Source organism: Delphinapterus leucas, chromosome 11 (assembly GCF_059928025.1).
Source record: "Delphinapterus leucas isolate spDelLeu-1000000601 "Yukka" chromosome 11, BTC_Dleu_Yukka2, whole genome shotgun sequence".
In the NCBI taxonomy this organism is placed as follows: Eukaryota; Metazoa; Chordata; class Mammalia; order Artiodactyla; family Monodontidae; genus Delphinapterus; species Delphinapterus leucas.
In genome coordinates, this window is record NC_143139.1 from 92,846,718 (window position 1) to 92,867,003 (window position 20,286).

The window sequence follows — 20,286 nt, forward strand, 5'->3', positions numbered from 1 at the left end:
ACAACCTCCAGTCAGAGCATACCTGAGGCCTTTCCTATTTTTCTCTATAAAGCTTTCCCATTCCTTTGCCTGCCTTTGAGTCTCTGCCAAAAGCAAATGAAGGTCACTGACTCTTGCTATAGCAAACTCTGAGTAAATAGCCTCTGTTCTCATTTGGTGGTTTTTGCTTATTTCCACAGAATGAATAATCTGTGGAAGAAAAAGGCATGCTTTTTCTAGTGTGTTTTCTAACTTGCTGGGATACAAGCAGCACCTTGGCTATTTACTATGTGGGGAAAGCGTGTCAAAGAACAATAGCAGCATGGAAATGAGCCGAGCAGGAGATGGAGACAGAGAGAAAAGTCCTGATGATTCTCTTTGAGATCTTGGCTCCAGCTGTGGCTAAAGTCAGCTTTACTTCTGGACTTTTCAAACTCTCTTGAGCCAATGAATTCATGTCTTGCATTTGCTAGTTTGAGTTTCTGTGGCTTGTGACTAAAAGAGTCCTGACCAATAACATCTCTTTTTTGAGTCTCTCTCTCCCGCTTGGAATAAGCCAAAGCTATTTGTACAGTCAGATGGAGAGGGAGGACTGGAAAGACCTGATGCTTTGATCATTGGTGGCAAATTGAACCCTGACCTAGAAAAGTTCAGTGGGCACTGCACAATCTACTATGCTGTCCCAAAGTTGAGCCCCAAGTTTACAGCTTTTTAGTTCACATTCACATGCTCAGCTACTGTTCTCCAAAGCAGGACATATCAGAGTGGCTGGATCCAGAGAGGTTTCCAGTCTTAGCCACGTGCCATATTGAAACCAGCCTCCCCCACAGAACTGTAGGCCCTGTGTTGAGCCCTGGTTTCCAACTCTACACCAATGGGTAAATTCTCCTTGTCAGGGGGGTACTCAGCTTAACCTAGACAATTTTTCTGAAATTCAAATCTTGGGAGTTTTATTTCCTTTCCTGTCAAACAGCTCTGGGCTCTATACAAATTAGTCCATTCCTTCTCCAGAACTTGGCATACCAGGGAATCTCTAGTAGATGCTGTTTTTATCAAGTAGCAAAACCTTCCCTTCCCCGGGAAAAAGTGTGCATTTATATTTGCATACTAAGAAAAGGCATTTAACTGACTTTGCAGAATACAGAAAATCTGCTCCATAATGACTTTAATGTCTGCTTATTCAGAGGAGCAGCTTCTGAGCTTTAAAAATTATAAAATTAAAAAGCTCTTATTTCCCAGAACTCCACACTGTGAACAATTTCTGCTTGCCAGTTTGGTCTCTTTGTTTCCAAATTCCAGCTTCTATACTTGCACATGCTGTCCTACAGCTTAACCTTTCCTCTCTGATTTTTGGAATCACACAATCCAAATTAATTATAATCATTTGTCCTCTCATCCTTTCGTAAATATTAGTCTTTTCTCTTAACTAGTATACACATTCTTTGAGGGCAGGAACCATACTTCTTTTGTAGATTCTTTAGCACTTAGCATTCAGTATACAATTGGTGAGTAAATGACTTAAGGATAGTCAAGTACCTTTTGTAACAAATGGTACTTTCGATACTTGAATTCTCATACAAGTGGATGCAACATAAGATATTAAATCTCTCTGAGAGCTATAAAGATTGTCACTATATTATTAGTGTTTTAATTAATAAATATTTTTATCATACATACATTTTGAAAACTAGATTTTATTTTCATTTAATTAGAGAAACCAATATTTTTTATACATTTATAAAATTAGTATCCAGAAATTTTACATTTAAATTAATTTTAATATTTTAAAGAAGATTCTGAATTCTCTACCCAAAACTTAAAATATAAAAATCATGCTGGGCTTCCCTGGTGGCGCAGTGGTTGAGAGTCCGCCTGCCGATGCAGAGCACACGGGTTTGTGCCCTGGTCCGGGAGGATCCCACATGCCGCAGAGCGGCTGGGCCCGTGAGCCATGGCCGCTGAGCCTGCGCGTCCGGAGCCTGTGCTCCGCAAAGGGAGAGGCCACGGCAGTGAGAGGCCCAAAAAGTCATGCTATCTTGACCATCCAAAATTATAAAGTTCCTAATTACCTTCCTTTTTATCTTCCCAGTAAAATATGTATGTATCAGAAGTACATTTTTATTTTATTTTTTAATTAAAAAAAATTTTTTTTTGCAGTACGCGGGCCTCTCACTGCTATGACCTCTCCTGTCGCGGAGCACAGGCTCCGGACGCGCAGGCTCAGCGACCATGGGTCATGGGCCCAGCCGCTCCGCGGCATGCGGGATTCTCCCGGACCCGTGCACCAACCTGCGTCCCCTGCATCGGCAGGCGGACTCCCAACCACTGCGCCACCAGGGAAGCCCCAGAAGTACATTTTTAAAAGGTAATTTCAACTTGTTGAAAAGTCAAATGATTTAAAATTTAGCTTAATTTAATGTTTCTTTTCTGTTGCTATAAATATGAATATATAGTTTGATATCATAAATAAAAAAGCTCTTTTGTGTGTCCTGTAAACATTCTTCCCTTAAATGTCTCCCTCATTTGGAAGTGTATTCACTTCTGTAAGTGTTTGGGGGGCAGCTGTTAGGAGGAGGAGACATTTCTGAGCTCTTAGACTTGCCATCTGCTTAGTGGCTCACTTTGGGAAGCTAAAGTGAGGTACCCCTTCCCCAACTATTTTTCAAAAGGTTTATTCATTCATGTACATATTTATATTCCTGAACCGACATACAGTGTGTAGTTATTGTAAATCAGAGACCTTTAAGATAAATATGATTTAATTCTCTTTTGCTGACTTTCCTTTAATAACACATGAAAAAAAACAGACTCTTACTTCAAGATCTGAAATTTGAGACTGCTTTTCCATTTCTTCAGCTCCTAATAAGCACTAAGAAGCAATTTGCATCAATTCGCCACCTACTCCTTGGCATCCCCAATTCCTCCAGCAGTTATTGCGAAGGTGGCTTCATTTTCAGGCATCTCGGGGCTAACAGAATACAAAGGAACAGAAGTTTATAAAAAGCTCTATTTCTATAAATACTATATTCATGTCACAGCATCACATTCTTATTAGTCTGAGTCTCCAGAGACATGTGAGTTGGTACAGCTAAATGTGGACTACAGAATTTTCCTACAAGTATTATCAACCATCACAAACATTTATTGAACAACTTCTATATGTAAGGTTCTAAACATCAAGAAAAACTACCCCACACTTGGAAATAGGCAAAAAGGGATAACTGTATGTTCTTACAGTGCACCGTCAGGTATTATGCAGCAGGCCCTTAGAGGCTTATCTGATTCTAAATGGGTATGTACCTCATACAACTCAATAACAAAAAAACAACCCAATCGAAAAATGGGCAGAAGACCTAAATAGACATTTCTTCAAAGAAGACATACAGACGGCCAATAGGCACATGAAAAGATGCTCATCATTGCTAATTATTAGAGAAATGCAAATCAAAACTACAATGAGGTATTAACTCACACTGGTCAGAATGGCCATCATTAAAAAGTCTACAAATAGGACTTCCCTAGTGGCGCAGTGGTTAAGAATCTGCCTGCCAATGCAAGGGACACAGGTATTGTAAATCAAATACCTCAATAAAAATTTTTAAATGGGTGTGCACATTTCCATTGACTAGACTAATGTAGGCAAAAACCATGAAAGACTTTGAAATGAACTAAAAGATAACTGAGTACCTTCAGCGAAAAAATAGGTTGCCTAACACATCCTTCGAGGTTATCCAAGTCTATGAGGACTCCCTGGCTTTCATTGTCTTTGAGCTGTTTTACAACTCCATGAGCTGTAGAAAACTATGAGTCATACAAATTATCCTGGTTCATAGAAATGTAAATTGTGTGAGGAGGAATGCAATTGATTATTGTCTTATGGATATTGACCCATTTTTTATCAATTTGTAATTCATTTCAGCATTACTTGTTTGACTACATATGTGTGGTAATTTGATTTTTCCTTTGATCTGGTTATAAAATCTTATTGGTTCCTGCATGAGGTAATGAGTTAAATAAAATCTTTGACATTTTATACTTGTACGAGTCATGATTTCATGCTCTTTTAAATTTTACCTTTTAATTTATTCTACAGCTCTATAGGAGTAGAGATTAATTTGTAGAAAACTGATAACAATGCAGATTATTTTTATGGTGCCAGTCTACAGCAATGGAAATTAACTTCATTGTGTAGAGAAACAATTGATTTCTCTCCAGTAGAAAAGACAACTTCAAATGTTACAATTTATTGCCTGGTAGGATATTAACCAGTTTTGTATCTATTAGCAAATTTATTTCAGCATTGCTTTGACCAACTACATAAATCTCTGTTCCTCAAATTATCCTTTGAATCAGTGGTTTCCTCATTAATTAAGGAGTTGAATAAAATCTTTGACACGTCCATTTTATGCTTATTTGCAGAAAGTGATGTTTTTAACTCTTTGAAAGTCATACTTTAGCATGTACTAGACCCCACAGAATTTACAAAAATGAGACAGAGTCTTTACTCTCAAGAAGCCTAAAAGGTGAACTATGACATAACAAATATGCAAAGTAAGCTAAGTTCCATAAAGTCAGTATATGTTATAGAACTCTAAGGAAAGAAGTTATGCAGGCTAGGTTGATCAGGAAAGATTTCACAGATAATAGAGGACTTCACAGAAGCCTTTGAGACAGAAATGGGGGCATTCCATTTCTAGCATGAACAAAAGGGTAGGAATAGAGAAGCTTGTTTTGTGTATAAGAAAGAGAGGAAGAATAAGAAGTTAGGTTTAGATATGTTGAGCTTGAGATACCTGTGGGGCATTGATGTAGAGGAGGTCTGCAAGTAGTTGGAGATGAATATCTAACACTTGAATAAAATGTTAGACTAAAAATAGGAATTTGAAAATCACTGACCATGAGAGAAAGAGCCTACTGCTACTTTGTGCTGTTATTATATTCAGGTTATGGTGACTGTACGGTAATATTAATAGCTTCCATTTATTAAGTATTTACTAACTATTATGTGTCAGCCTCCCTTATATTATTTCATTTAAACTTTATGATTACTCTGTTGGGTATGTATTATTATCCACATTTTATAGATGAGAAGACTGAGGTTCAGAGAAGTAATTTGATCAAGGTCACAGTGCTGGGAATTGAAGATGCCAGGATTAGAGACTAAGGTATTTGATTCCAAAGCTCATGATCTTAATCAGTAGGCTATATTGTCAAGCAAAATTGGTTTTTGTTTTTTCATTTTGTTTGTTTGGTTGTTTTGTTTTGTTTGGAGGGTGCAGATTAGCTAGTATACTTCGAGCACACCATGGGTAAGGTTACTTCCCTTAAGAAAGAGCAGAGGAATCTCCCTGGAGGATAGAACATGAGCTATAGATAAAGTAGGTCTTGCTAGACTGAAGTTGGAGTTGAAGAATAAGGCGTGAGTGGAATTAGAAAATAACTTTTTGACTTTGATGGAAAATAGTCAGTCACTTAAAAATGGCAGGAAGACAAGGAGTTGAGAAAGAGGAAAGCCAAGCAAAGTATCTGCTAAGTTGAACCAGGGATTTTTGCTTGTTTGTTTGTTTTGGTTTTGAAACAGAATAAAAAACAATGACTTTAGAAACTTGACCATTTGTACGCCTTTTCATTTTTTGTAATTGTTTAAAATTTGATTTTCCTTTGAATTCAGTAGAGTTTTAATGTTCACTGATCTCAGATATGCTAAGTAGAATAAAATAAATGGGGTTTTTATTCACTCAAAGTTTTAAAGAGGGAAAATATACACTTGAGGGCCAGTTATAGTTACTTACAGAAGCAGTAACTATAGGCTATTCAAGGAAAAAGGCTAGGTTCCCTTTTGTAGTCACTCCTGTATTCCTGGGAATTATGAGAACCCTTTTCTGCTCAATTCTTGGGGAATTCTGTTTTAACAAGAAATGTCTTTCTCTCACATCTGTATAAGGTAGTAGTTGAAGCCATGGGAGTAGCTATAGCAGACTAGCTATTACTACCCTGAATAGATAATCCTTAATAAACTAAGAAATAGTGTAGTGGTTAAAAGTGTAGACCCTAGATTCAGCAGCATAGATTCTAATCCTGGTTCCATTACTTATTGGTTTTGTGATGTGGGGCAAGTCCATTCACCTACTCATTAAGAAAATATTTACTGGGACTTCCCTGGTGGCGCAGCGGTTAAGACTCTGCCTGCCAATGCAGGGCAGTGTTTGAACCCTGGTCCAGGAAGATCCCACAGGCCAAGAAGCAACTAAGCCTGTGCGCCCCAACTACTGAGCCTGTGCTCTAGAGCCCACACGCCACAACTACTGAAGCCCATGCACTCTAGGACCTGCGTGCCACAAATACTGAGCCCACGTGCTGCAACTACTGAAGCTCGTGTGCCTAGAACCCATGCTCTGCAACAAGAGAAGCCACCGCAATGAAGCCGTTGCAATGCACATCGCGACGAAGAGTAGCCCCTGCTTGCTGCAACTAGAGAAAGCCCGCGTGCAGCAACGAAGACCCAATGCAGCCAAAAATTGAAAAAAAAGAAAAAAGAAAAAAAATTTACTGAGCACTTCCTATATCCCTGTTGTAGGCACTTGAGATCCGTATGTGAAAAAAATAGACAAAGATCTCTGGCCTTGTGGAACTTATATTTGGGGGAAGGACAGACAGACAATAAATAATGGACATAATAAATAAATAAATATGTGATATGTTAGAAAATAAGTGTTATAGGGAAAGAAAAAAATAGAGCTGGATAAGGGAGATTGGAAGTATGGAAACTAGGACAAGGCTAGCTGCAATTTTAAATAGGGAGATCAAGATAGGCATTTGGTTGAGAAGGTAACATTTGATCAAAGACTTGAAGGAGGTGAGGGAGAGAGCCAGAGAGAGGGCTATGTGGGGCAAGCTTATTCCAGGCAGGGAGAGCAATAATCACAGAGGCGAGGCCCTAAGGGAGGAATGTGACTGGCATGTTTCTGGAATATCAAGGTGCCCACTGAAGTTGAAGCATGGTGAGCAAGGGGGAAAACAGGAGGAATAAGAATAGGGCCATTCATGTAGTGCTCTGTAAACCAGTGTAGAGACATGGGCTTTTATTCTGAGTTAAGATGGGGAGTCATAGGAGTGTTTTGTTTTGTTTTGTTTTGCAGTACGCGGGCCTCTCACTGTTATGGCCTCTCCCGTTGCGGAGCACAGGCTCCGGACACGCAGGCTCAGCGGCCATGGCTCACGGGCCTAGCCGCTCTGCGGCATGTGGGATCTTCCCGGACTGGGGCACGAACCCGTGTCCCCTGCATCGGCACGCGGACTCTCAACCACTGCGCCACCAGGGAAGCCCCATAGGAGTGTTTTAAAGAGAGGATAGATATGCTCTGACTTGGTGTTACAAAGGATCATTCTGGCTTCTGTGTTTAAAATAGACTGTAGAGGGGCAGTGGTTACCTAACTACTTGGGGCCTTGCCTCATGTGTAAATGGGGATAATAATCTCTATCCCTTAAGGTTGTCCTTAAAAACAAAGAAAAAGTAAATAAATAAAGCACTTGGCACAGGCCTAGCACATAGTAGCCACTCAGTAAGTGTTAGCTATCATTTTTAGCATCATGATCTTCTCTACCAAAAAGTTTTTTCTAAAGTCAAGGAGAATTCTTTGTGAGAAATCTTTAGAGACCAGAAAGAAGGCAGTACAAGATGCACAGCAAATTAAGTTTTCACATTTTAAGTTCTGATCTAGTTTTGCTATTTTTATTCAGATTTATGAAAAGTTGACATGACTAACTTCTATGATAATTTTAATTATCCTTTGTTGAGACTGCAGAACCCTAGTGCTCTCTTAGGACTGTAAAAACTGCAGAGGTTATTTGTTCCTAAAAGTTTGGAGGACTTGATTAAATATACAAATGATTGAACATGTAGATGGAATTCATTCATTTATTAATTCAGCAAATAGTTATTGAGCTCTTACTATGTGCCAAGGGCCGTGCTAGGTGCCGGGGGCGTTAGTGAGCCAGACTCAGTCCCTGTAGTGAGGGAGGTGTACGTGTAATCAGATGCTTACACTTCAGAGGGAAAACGTTTGAGCAGGTTCTAAGCACAGCAATCTGTCCAAGATATAGACCAAGAAATTTTAGTAAAATTATGGAACAATCCTACTATCTACTTAATTCAACAAAGAACACTTGTAACAAATTTCTAGAGATCGCTGAGCTCTACAAAGCATAGCACTTGCATATGTGTATCACAGTCTTCTACAGGGACTGAGGATGAAAAGCAAAATGGTCTGAATAAAAACCAGATAGAGGGGGGAACTGATTATTTAATATTTTTCAATGGCAATACATAGTAAGTACTGTGATTCATAGTCAAAACCAGATACAGAGCTCATCTGATTCCTTTTTGGCTGATTTTTCCTTCCCTAGGGTAAAGAGTTATTACAAATCTTTACCTTGTTGCCAGGATTGGCTAATCAGTCAGTCACAAATACATCTATTATGTCCGAGGAACTAAGAATACAGTGGTAAGCAAGAGAATAGTATTTCTGTCCTCAGGGTATTTACTGTCTAGTGGGGATGACATATGTTACATAAATCATTACTAATGGAATGTAAGCTCCATGAGGGCAGGGCCTTGTCTTTTTGTTTTGTTCACTGCTCTGTCCCCAGAATCTAGAACAGCTGATATGTAATAGGTTTCTCTGTAAAAACTTATTAAGCTTATAACTCTTTTTTTTGTACTGTTTGATTTTATTTATTTATTTTTTACCATGTACATCAATTATGTTGTCAAAGTTTATTCATATATTTGCACATGTATATATATATTATAATACTTGCATGTACATACATGTATATAAAATGAGTGTATGTGTATATATGTACATCTACATATATGCATATACATACACACACACACACACGTATGACTCCTTTTGAATTTGGACAGAAAACCCCAATGGCTTCAGTTTCCACAGGAAAGCTGAAGTTGACATGACCTTCCAGAACATTCCAGCACCATCTTTGCAGGGGGAGACAGGAGAGGGGTAAGAAGTACCATGCAAGCCTTACAGGAAAAGCCACGTTATTGCTTTTTTAACAGTAAAACCGCCAGCCTCCTTCCAAGCTGCATGCTTGCAAATCTTGAAAAGTTCGAGAAAAATCTTTAGCCCCAGCCCCATGCCAGGCTCTAGTTTTGCAGTTTATCTCTAAGTGGCTGAAACATTAGCTTTCTCACTCTAAAGAATGTTTCCTTACTCTCTTGGTTTATCAGCTTCAAGGGCCCGAGGAGCTTTCTCGGGTCAGAGAGGGGCCTAGGTCTGCGAGAGCTGGAGCTAGAGGCCTAGAGCCCAGCAACCCTACCAGCTGGCCCAGCAGCACGCTATGTGTTGAAATCCAGCTCCAGCAGCACTCCCACCAGCCCCAGGTCTCTGAGACATGTGCTCAGAAAGTGACCAGGGGCCACCCCTTCCAGCTCAACCTTTCTAGACCCAGTCAAAGTCATGACTCCTGAGGAACAGCTGCAGGGAAGGTGGGGGTACCCTCCCCTGCCAACCCCTCAGATGGGCAAAAATGGGGGAGGTCCACAGAGAAGGGTCAGCAGCAACACTCAGGAAGGGGTGGGTAATGCCTCCCCAATTCAAATCGCTTTAGGTTTGTTGCTGGTAAAATCTAAGCTTATAACTGTTAATTAAATAAGTAAAGTACTGTGAAAGAATAAAAGGTGTAATATAGAGTATTAGCTTAGAATGTAAGGGTCAGGGAAAGGTTCCTTGAGGAAGCAGTGTTTAAACTGAAACCTGAAAAAAAAACTGGCAGAAAGAAAGAAGAACATCCCTATCACATGCTGTACTTTTCCTGTATTTACCTCACTTCAATTGGAATCATTTCATTTTCTAGCTTCACTGTAAGATTGGGAAGGTCAGAGACCAAGTCAATTTGTCAACAAGATCTCCGAATCCCTAGAACCCAGTACGTAGTAGGGACTTCTCAATGAATTGAATACTTTTTGAGAAGGAAATTCAAACATGTAGTGTCTGCCAGTGGAATAATTATAGCCTCTCAGGAGAGGCAATTCTATATAATACCATATGCACAAGAATCTGATTAAGATAAGAAATATTTACCTGTCATAAATCTTGGCAATTCTCAGCTCTCCTCTTCCCTTTCGCAAGCTTATTCTTGTTGTTGAAGCATGAGCCAGAATGTGTCCCCCGATGGGTTTTTTGGGGTCTGCCTGAAAACTGAATTAATAAAACACCTTTTCAGGTTTCATCATATGGACTATATACAGTACTACCTGCAATTACAAGGCAACTTTTCTGTGGAGTATGGCAGGGGACAGAGTAGGTTTGCGTTCTAAACAAGCAGAGGCTTGTTCATAAACCAGGGAATGGGCTAGAGTTTGGAGCTGCTACGTACCCCATTGCCATCCAGTTCGGGCTTCTGAGATTCCTATGATAAATGGTTCATGTTTTGTTTGATTTTTTAAAAATAAAAAAAACAAATAAAACACTACTCACTGTTTTAGGATAAATCTTGGGGTTAAGCAATTTTTCTTTACAAAATACAAAGATTGAATTTATTCATTCATTCATGTATCAGAAGTATTTATTAATGGCTTACTGTGTGCCAACCACTATTCTAGTCTAATGAATAAGTAATATCCAACCCTCCCTCATGATGCTATGATGTAAATGACAGCAGATTGAGAACCTCCTTCTTATTCATTAACTGTACATTGGAAACCTTCAGTGTTGTACTGGTTATGAATTTAAGGTGAGAAGAATCTCAGAAATATCTTTATCGCTGATGTCTAAAGTTTATTCTTCCAAAATAGGATACAAAAAAGATAAGCTCTTACTATGATTTTATCAATTCAAAAATATATTATGATTGCAAGGTAGTTACAAATATTGACACTCTTGAGAGATATACTCACTAGGGGACTAACACTCACTTGGCAAGAAGTGAAAGGTTCTTAATAAACCTAATATAGTAAGCCCGCCCTTCAAAAAAGTCTAGGTGCAAAAAGCTCTGCAAAATACTAGCAAACCGAATCCAGCAACATATCAAAAGGATTATACACCATGACCAAGTAGTATTTATTCTAGGAATGCAAGAGTGGTTCAACATAGGAAAATCATCATTGTGATATACCATATCAATAGAATGAAGGAGAAAACCACAAGATCATCTCCTTTGATGAAGAAGAAAATCTAGGCTTCAAAATCATCAACAAATGGAACTGAACTTAACAGGTTACACTTGATCAAAATAAATTTTGGTATAGCATAATAGCCTCAGCTTTGGGAGAATTCAGTTGCAAGTCAATTCAAATTCTGCTTTGCTCCATGAAGCTCAGGATTCTGTTTACTGTAAGCATGAGGCTTGGTGTAGTGACGATGTGGCTGATTGACACGAGGCTAAAAAGATTGTAGGTTAATGGGGATATGAAGCTCTCTGGGAAAGGAGTCTGCTAATATAAACTGCTGCTTTTATTTTATTTTATTTTTTATTTATTTGGGCAACTCCTCACAGCACATGGGTTCTTAGTTCCCTGACTGGGGATCGAAACCGCACCTCCTGTGTGGAAGTGCGGAGTCTTAACCACTGGACCTCCAGGGAAGTCCCAAAATGCTGCCTTTTGATGGCTGTTCATTTCACTGCTTAGAGTCTTAGGTGGTGGGATTTTGGTCCATCATATATCTAAGCTGACTTGTCTTCACTCAGGGCACCACGGGGATGGGTTTGTTGGCTGTCCGTTAGTGCCTTCTGAGTTTTGCGGAGTCAAACAATTGAAAAAAATAAAAAATAAGCTGCTGCTTGATTAAATGGCTCACAGGTTAGGACCAGCTGGCTGGGGTTAGATAGGATTGATTGATTCAGCAGGTCCAACGTGAGAACAAGAACAGAGTTAGTTTTGGAGTGAACCACTATCAAGAGAGTAACATCCAGGCAGGTGAGACTGACAGGAGTTAAGAAGTCAGAAGATAGGTTGCTTTACTCAGACAGCTGAAAGGGTAGTAAAGCAATGAAGCCCTTTCAGTTGGATGGAATAGCTAGAGATGAATTGTCTCTATAACGCTTACAGATCAATGCCACTCTTTTTAACGGAATAACTCTAAACCTTCCAGGTTACCCTCCATTACAGGTGGTTCTTCAAGGTCTTAAAAGAATCCTATGTTCTACATAGATGGGCTGCTTGAGGGTCTGATGATATTCTCAGCTGGGTCTGATGATATTCTCAGCTGGGCTGTGAACTCTGAACTTGCAAACACTGTATTTACGCTTCTTTAGTGCATTTTTCATGTCCTGCCTTTAGTGCTATTATTATTTACATATTATATTCCCCCTCAATTCCTCGCCTATTACCTATCACTAAGCTCCTTAAGGGCAGATGACATTGTATTCAGCTCTGTAGCAACCAGCCACACAGTAGGTGCTCAAAAATATTTTTTGTACTTAAGACATAGAAGTTACAAAAATACCAAGGAGAATATTGGGCAATAGAAAGATAGGTGCCCCTACAGCAGGTAGACCAGTTAGAAACTGCTATGAAGAGGAGACAAGAAAGGAGAGTCGGGGTTCGCTAAATGGTCAGAGAGAAGTTTTAACAGCTATGTTAATGCTTCTCACAGATGGTCTCTCCATACTGCCTAGTAATTCTTCTATATGAGCATGGTTAACCTCACCTCCCCTTTACCAAACTTTCAGTAGTCTCCTTAAGCGCTCTTTTCTGTTCTTTTCCCTAACTTTGGACGACATTGCCTGCTTCTTCACAAAGAAAAGGAGGGCTCTCAGGAAGACAGTTCCTCAACTTCTGCTTCTTTTTGTCTGCTACCTACATACAGTCCTCCCTCGGTATCCACAGGGGGATCCGTTCCAGAACCCACCTCCCAACCATGGATACCAAAATTCACGAATGCTCAAGTCCCTTATATAAAATGGTGAGGTATTTGCATGTAACCTACACACATCCTCCCATATACTTTATTTTTATTTTTTTAATTAAAAAAATTTTTTTAGGGCTTCCCTGGTGGCGCAGTGGTTGGGGGTCCGCCTGCCGATGCAGGGGGCGAGGGTTCGTGCCCCGGTCCGGGAGGGTCCCGCGTGCCGCGGAGCGGCTGGGCCTGCGCGTCCGGAGCCTGTGCTCCGCAGCGGGAGAGGCCACGGCAGTGAGGGGCCCGCGTACCAAAAAAAAAAAAAAAATTTTATTGGAGTATAGTTGATTTACAATATTGTGCCCTCCCATATAATTTAAATCATCTCTAGATTACTTATAATACCTAATACAATGTAAATGTTACATAAATAGTTGTAAATACAATTTAAGTTCTATGTAAATAGCTGCTAGAGCACGGCAAATTCAAATTTTGCTTTTTAGAGCTTTCTGGATTTTTTTATTCTGATTATTTTTGATCCTAGGTTGGTTGAATTCATGGATGTGGAACCTATGGATACGAAGGGCTCACTGTACTTATCTACAGCTGTACTCATTCTTCCTCCTCAAACTTTTATGTTTTATTTCAGCAAGTCCTCTTATACCTCAATGCCTTTATAAACTCAGTTATCTCTGAAGCAAAAGCCCCTTTCCTATTGTGTTTGCTCATTTAGCTCCTACTCACCCATCAAGTGTCATCCCTTCTTGAAAACCATGCCTGATACCCTGAAACAGAGTAGAGCCTACTTCCCCTGTCCTCTCATATCACTATGAATATAACTCTATTAAAGCACACTACATTATAATTTTTAATTCATGGGTCTCATTCCCCAACTATACTCTAAATCCTTATTCATTTTAGTAACTCCAGTGCCTAGAAAAGTACCTATAATATAAAAGACACTCAATAACTCTTGTTGAATGGATACGGGAAGAGAAGAAAACTTGGGTTTCCTCCAAATTAGATCCTTTTAGACACAGATTTGTGATATATCTTCAAAGAAGCTGTAATTCAAGGAACTTTTAAAGGGTGTTCTGACAGAAAGGGAAATGTAAAAGGAGACAGGATTTCCCCCTAATTGAAGTAATCCTCCCCACCTCCACCCCCTTACAGATAATCCAAGGAAGAGCAGGAATCTGTAGGTTTTAGCTGTATGGCTATGTTTTTTTCTTAACAAAGTATTGTTTGTTATTACCAATGTGGTACCCTATGCACAAAAGAGAATAGGTACTACTGCCTGTCATTGATTACTCCAGGTGAAGAGCCCGAGTGTTAAGAATGTCGTTTCCGTACTTCCCTGGTGGGGCAGTGGTTAAGAATCCGCCTGCTAATGCAGGGGACACAGGTTTGAGCCCTGGTCCGGGAAGATCCCGCATGCTGCGGAGCAACTAAGACCGTGTGCCACAGCTACTGAGCCTGCACTCTAGAACCCATGAGCCACAACTACTGAGCCCACGTGCCACAACTACTGAGCCCACGTGCCACAACTACTGAAGCCTGTGCACCTAGAGCCCATGCTCTGCAACAAGAGAAGCCACTGCAGTGAGAAGCCCACGCACCACAACAATGAGTAGCCCCCGCTCGCCGCAACTAGAGAAAGCCCTCACGCAGCAACGAAGACCCAACACAGCCAAAAATAAAAATAAATAAAATAAATTAAAAAAAAAAAAAGAATGTCGTTTCCAAAGGGAGATGATTTTGAATGAACTAAATGAGAAATAAATGATAAGATCGGCAAAAGTGCTAAGAAATCATATAGGAAAGATAATATGGGGAGAAAAAAGTCCTAAAAAGTTACTCATAATGTAAGAGGTTATACTTAATTAAAATAAATTGCAACATAGCATAACAGCCTTAGCTCTGGGAGAATATCAAGCCAATTCAAATTTTACTTGCTCCATCAAAATGTTCAGGATTCTGTGTAGAATTTCATGTAGAATTTATGGCTCTTGACTTTTCCTGTAGGTCACTAACACTTTGATAATTTAATAAAAGATATAGACTCTCCCCCAGAAAAATGCACATATGTACACATACAAAAATTTTCATAAATTTAGGAGATTCATGGTCCACCCCGCCCCCTGCCCCAGTGTGGTTGGCTATTAACAATAACATTCACAACCAAGATTTACTGAGTCCTTACTATGTGACAGACACTTCTAACTCATCTAATTATTTCCCTTTGCTTGGATTCCATATTTAGTAAATAGCTTTGGATTAAAATTTGGATTCCTATAGAGGTCTGCCTACAAGGAGAGAATGCCCTGGTCACAAGAACTTCAAATGTAGTTACATTTTTCTTTATCAGTAAACTGGCCCTCTGATCTTTCATTGAGTCTCATGAGTTTGATTAATGTGAGTCTGTCCCTGAGAAATGGATTTGCGCTCAGTAGGATGACCAAATCAAATCTCTGTCTGTAAGGCTGAGGGCCCTGAACACTGGTCAACTCACCAGGGTAATGGATACATCCCTGCAAAGCATCTCATATGACAGCATGCTAACCTTTCCCCAGGCACATACAGCCTCAATGTGCTAAGTGGTGTAAGAGCTTTAGAGTTAGACCTGGGTTCAAATTTTGGCTTATCAGCCAGCCATACGACCTCAGGAAAATTGTTAATCATTCTAAGTGTCTGTTTCTTCATTTTAAATGGAAGATAATAATTGTACCTAACTGGTATGGTAGTTGTAACAATAAAATGAAATAATTTAGGTAAGGCATTAATCCAGTGACTGCAATTATTATTATCTGCCTTCCTAATCCTGATTCACTTATTATCTATGTTACCTTGGGCTAATTATTTACCTTTATGAATCTCAGTTTCTTTAACTGTAAAATGGGAACAAAAAAACCTCCTTACTTTTTAGGGCTGTTGTGAAGATTCAAGATATATTTAATCTAACTCATTGGGAGCCTACTACATGCCAGGAACTGTGCCAGGTCATCTATAAAGCATTATATTTACCCTTTCAGTAATCATGGCACATAAGAGATACTCAATAAATGGTAACTATTATTATTTAACTAAATGATTCAGTTAAAACCCTCTTTCAGTGACTTGTTAATCAAGAAACATTTCTTGGGCTTCCTTGGTGGCGCAGTGGTTGAGAGTCCACCTGCCGATGCAGGGGACACGGGTTCGTGCCCCGGTCCGGGAAGATCCCACATGCAGCGGAGCGGCTCGGCCTGTGAGCCATGGCCGCTGAGCCTGCGTGTCCGGAGCCTGTGCTCCGCAACGGGAGAGGCCACAACAGTGAGAGGCCCGCGTACCGCAAAAAAAAAAAAAAAAAAAAAAAAAAGAAAGAAAACATTTCTTCAAGTTTCTTTGAACTTCTTGAGTATTCTAGCAGTTATAAACAAGTCTTGAGGTAAAGTACAAGAAGGTGTAATAGCATTCCACATTCTTTTAGAGGGCTTTAATTTACTTCTATTTCTGACCAAGTAAAAACGGCTTCAGAAAACCACCCACATGCCTCCTTTAGCCTACTCTCTTATTTCCTCTTTTTTTATATTATCTTCTCTTCTTTCCTCCTTTTCTCAGGGGATGGGGGAGTATGATGAGAAGGAGGAAGAGATGGGGGTGGATATTAGGAATAAAGAGGGGCCAAGAAAGATTGTTTCATTTATCCCCCTCTGGTTGAACAGGATACAGCCTGTTATATTGTTGACAGTAAGACCCAGAACCTCCTGACCTTCCAACTGCAAATTAGGGTGCAGGGAGTACAGGATTATGGTGATGGTAGGGCAGGTGATATTCTTCTGGGAGTGAGACAGGAAGAATAGCACAGTGAGACTAAAAGAGCATCAACTTTGAAGTCAAAGAAACCTGGGTTCAAAATCTGACTCCTGTTTTTTAACTGTATGATTGAGCAAGTAGGCACTCTGAGCCTCTGTTTCCTCCTTTATATATTAGGAATAATAATAGTGTCTACGTCAAATACTGGTTGGAGTGGAGGCCTTGAGGGGTCTGGGTAAGGGCAAACTTGAGGGACAATTGGTACTCCTGGTACTTTTGACTTGCTAAGGGTTAAGCTTAAAGATGGAATTTTTGAGAAGGGGTCCATTGAGAGAAAGACTGGGTGAACCATGTCCAAGAGAGAGGAGGAGGTTTTGAGATTAGAGGAAGATAGAGAATTTTGGTGAAAAAGAAGAGATGGTTAAAAAAAAAAAAGGAGTATGTTTAAGAAGTTTTGTTAAATAACCCCACCCCCCATTTCCTCCCAAAATATGCAGAAAAATCTACATTTTTCAAATTTTTGAAGATAGAATTCGGCGGGGGGTGGTTGGGGGGTTGGGGAGAGATACAGCAATATACTGAGACTGGCTTCATAGAACAGGGAGGTCTAGGAGGCTGAGTTATGTTGAGGTGATATGAGAATTATATAAGATGATACATGAAAGCACTTGGCACATGCTAAGCAACCAATAAATATAAGTGCTCTTAATTTTGAGGGAGAGGAAAGTAAAATTCAAATAATTTAAATGTTGCAAAAGGTCACAATGCTAATGACTTTGGTTTAATGTTTTTTCTCTAACCGTATTGCCTCTCTTTTTTTTTTAATTAATTAATTTATTTATTTATTTATTTTTGGCTGCACTGGGTCTTTGTTGCTGTGCAGGGGCTTTCTCTAGTTGCAGTGAGCGGGGGCTACTCTTCGTTACAGTGCAGAGACTTCTCATTGCGGTGGCTTCTCTTGTGGAGCACGGGCTCTAGGCACGCGGGCTTCAGTAGTTGTGGCTCGCGGGCTCTAGAGCGCAGGCTCAGTAGTTGTGGCACACGGGCTTAGCTGCTCTGCGGCATGTGGGATCTTCCAGGACCAGGAATCAAACCCATGTCCCCTGCATTGGCAAGCAGATTCTTAACCACTGTGCCAACAGGGAAGTCCCGATATTGCCTCTTAATTTATACTAATGATGTAGAATCAGTAAGTGACATCCTTAAAGAATAAACTGCACATTTACAAGACTGCAAATGTTCTAAGATGACTTTTAGGGAGACAAATACACAAATAAAGTAGGGGGCAACATCATGGTCTTATTTGTTGCTTATCTTATTTTTGCTGTGGTATGGAGCTTTACAGGCTGATACTTTGACTTTATTTCCAGGCCTTCATCAACTGGCTCATTCTAGTTCTAAAATCTGTATCTGTAAGCCTCATCTAGGAGTTACTGCTCTGGTGTATCATATGGAAGCTCCTCGCCTCTATAATTTTGTTCCTTTTTAATACGATGTGCCATCAAGTATAATGCATGGGATAGAAGCCTCAATTATTGTCAGTGTACTTGGGTACTCATACCAATTATAGTGATATTTCTCTGACAGGCTCCAGGGGAGTTGCAGCTTGGAGTTCCTTAACACTGAGAAACAAAGATATTTCCTTTATGGGAAGTATTCTAATAGCATTTGAAATCCTTTAGTTTAAAACTGTCCTGTTTTCTTTTTTAATTTAGCTGTGGCAATATATGTGCTTTACAGCACATGCATTTAATTTGTATTGTTATGATGTACTTTAGAATATACTAATTATAGTGAAATTTGTTTCCATATAACTTGGCTAGGTGGAGGAGATGCTGTTTCAAAGCAGATTCACCCAGCAAAAATACTAGTCTTTGTTACCTTCTTCGGCTCTTTTCTTAGCTTATTTCATTATAAATCTCCTCCCCTCTTTGAACTTCTGCAATTATTTCCTTTCTGTCATTTCTCTATTTTTCTCCTATTGGAGTCAATTCAAAATGGTTTTAAGCTTTTTGAAACTTTCTACAAATATAAGAAAAAGAACCCTATCTGACCTAATTTCCACAGACTTCCTTTGTCTTCTAACTCTAGGTCGATAGTTTTGGCCTCTTCAATGTTCCCTCCCTACACCTGAAGAAAGAACATTGCTCTTTAACTTGTACTGTTTTATTTGAATGCAACCCACTTCCTCCCTCTGAGCCAATGAGTCATTTTCTCTTTTTAAAGCGAGCCTTAAAAATCTCCCATTTCTCTTCAGTTTAAAATTATTCTCTTTGTGAAGTACTTTATGTCCTGTATATGAAAGATACCCTATAAAACAGAGAATATTTCCTTAACCCCTCAAGGACTACAGACAATGCATGACCAACCAAGACTTTAAAATTTTGAGTTAAATGGACATCATTTATTTTTTTCCTAATGGAGGCAAGGCACATAGTCTCTGTTGTTCACTAGTGAATTCCTAGAACCTTGATATATAGTAGATTTTCAATAAATATATACTGAATGAATAAATGATTGATTTCCCCCTCCTCAATCTTTTTAACTTGCTTGGACTTCCCTGGTGATCCAGTGGTTAAGACTCTGTACTTCCACTGAGGGGGCATGGGTTCGATCCCTGGTAGGGGAGCTAAGATCCTGCATGCCGCATGGTGCGGCCAATAAAACTCAAAAAACAAACAAACAAAAAGACCTTGCTTAAAACCTTTCATGTAATTAATACTTTTCACATTGGAATCTCCTGTAATTAAGTAGAAAATATCATAAAAGCGTATTGAAAAGTGAGAGCTATAGCAAACTGCAGAAGATGCAGCAAAACTCTTAGCGTTTAGTTTAGAAAATGCCTAAAGAGAGATACATTCATTTCAGCACAATTTACATAATTTAGAATATCATATCAAATATCTTCTAATATATATGTCAATGACTGATTTATCTGCTACCAAATGATGTACTGACTCAGTTTTAAAGTAACAGAACTTTGTACTGCAACCATCAGAGTTATGATTTAAGCAAAAATCTGCAATGGATATTATTAAATCCACTGGGTGCAAAACATGATATTTACACAAGTCTCAAAGTATCACCCCACAAATTACTTATTAATTACAAACAGGAGAAGGTCTTTTACAATGGAGAAATCTTGTGAACACCATCTTAATCACATGATCAAACTTATCACTAATAAAGGGACAAACTGCCAGTGTGCCTCCTGACGTGATATATGGAAAATGTCATAACATTACTTATATATTAGTAGTTTTCCTGCCAAAAGTGTTTAACATTTTAAATAATGAGAAAAAAATCAACTCCAAATTGAGAGACATTCTGAAAAACAGTTGGCCTGTGCGCTTCAAAAATGTCACTCACTCCCAATACAGGGGGCGTGGGTTCAATCCCTGGTCGGCGAACTAAGATCCCGCATGCTGCACAGCGCCACCAAAAAAGAAAGTCAGTGTCACAAAAATCTAACGAAGGTTGAGGAACTGTTTTGGTTAAAGGAAACTAAAGAGGCATGACAAGTACATGGGATGCATGATCCTTAACTGATCCTGAATCAAAAACAAAACAAGAAACCCCCCAAACTACAAAGGATATTGTTGGAACAATTGGAGACACTTGAATATAACTGTGTATTGGATAAATAGT

The 20,286-nt window shown here is 39.4% G+C and overlaps 1 protein-coding gene and 1 non-coding gene across 2 annotated transcripts in view; one reads left to right on the plus strand and one right to left on the minus strand.

The window, feature by feature from the left end:
* Positions 1-340: 340 nt before the first annotated feature.
* DMC1 (DNA meiotic recombinase 1) overlaps positions 341-20,286 on the minus strand; it is a 40,029-nt gene continuing 20,083 nt past the window's right edge. Inside the window, exons 12-13 of the mRNA XM_022596784.2 lie at positions 10,087-10,203; positions 341-2,947 (exon numbers count right to left, since the gene is read on the minus strand). Of these exons, the coding sequence (XP_022452492.1) occupies positions 2,878-2,947; positions 10,087-10,203 (187 nt within the window). The 3' untranslated portion in view covers positions 341-2,877. The remainder of the gene's footprint in view (positions 2,948-10,086; positions 10,204-20,286) is intronic.
* Positions 11,608-11,759, plus strand: LOC115802383 (small nucleolar RNA SNORA79). Its single transcript, XR_004022853.1, has one exon. It is a non-coding gene; the product is annotated as a small nucleolar RNA SNORA79 (small nucleolar RNA).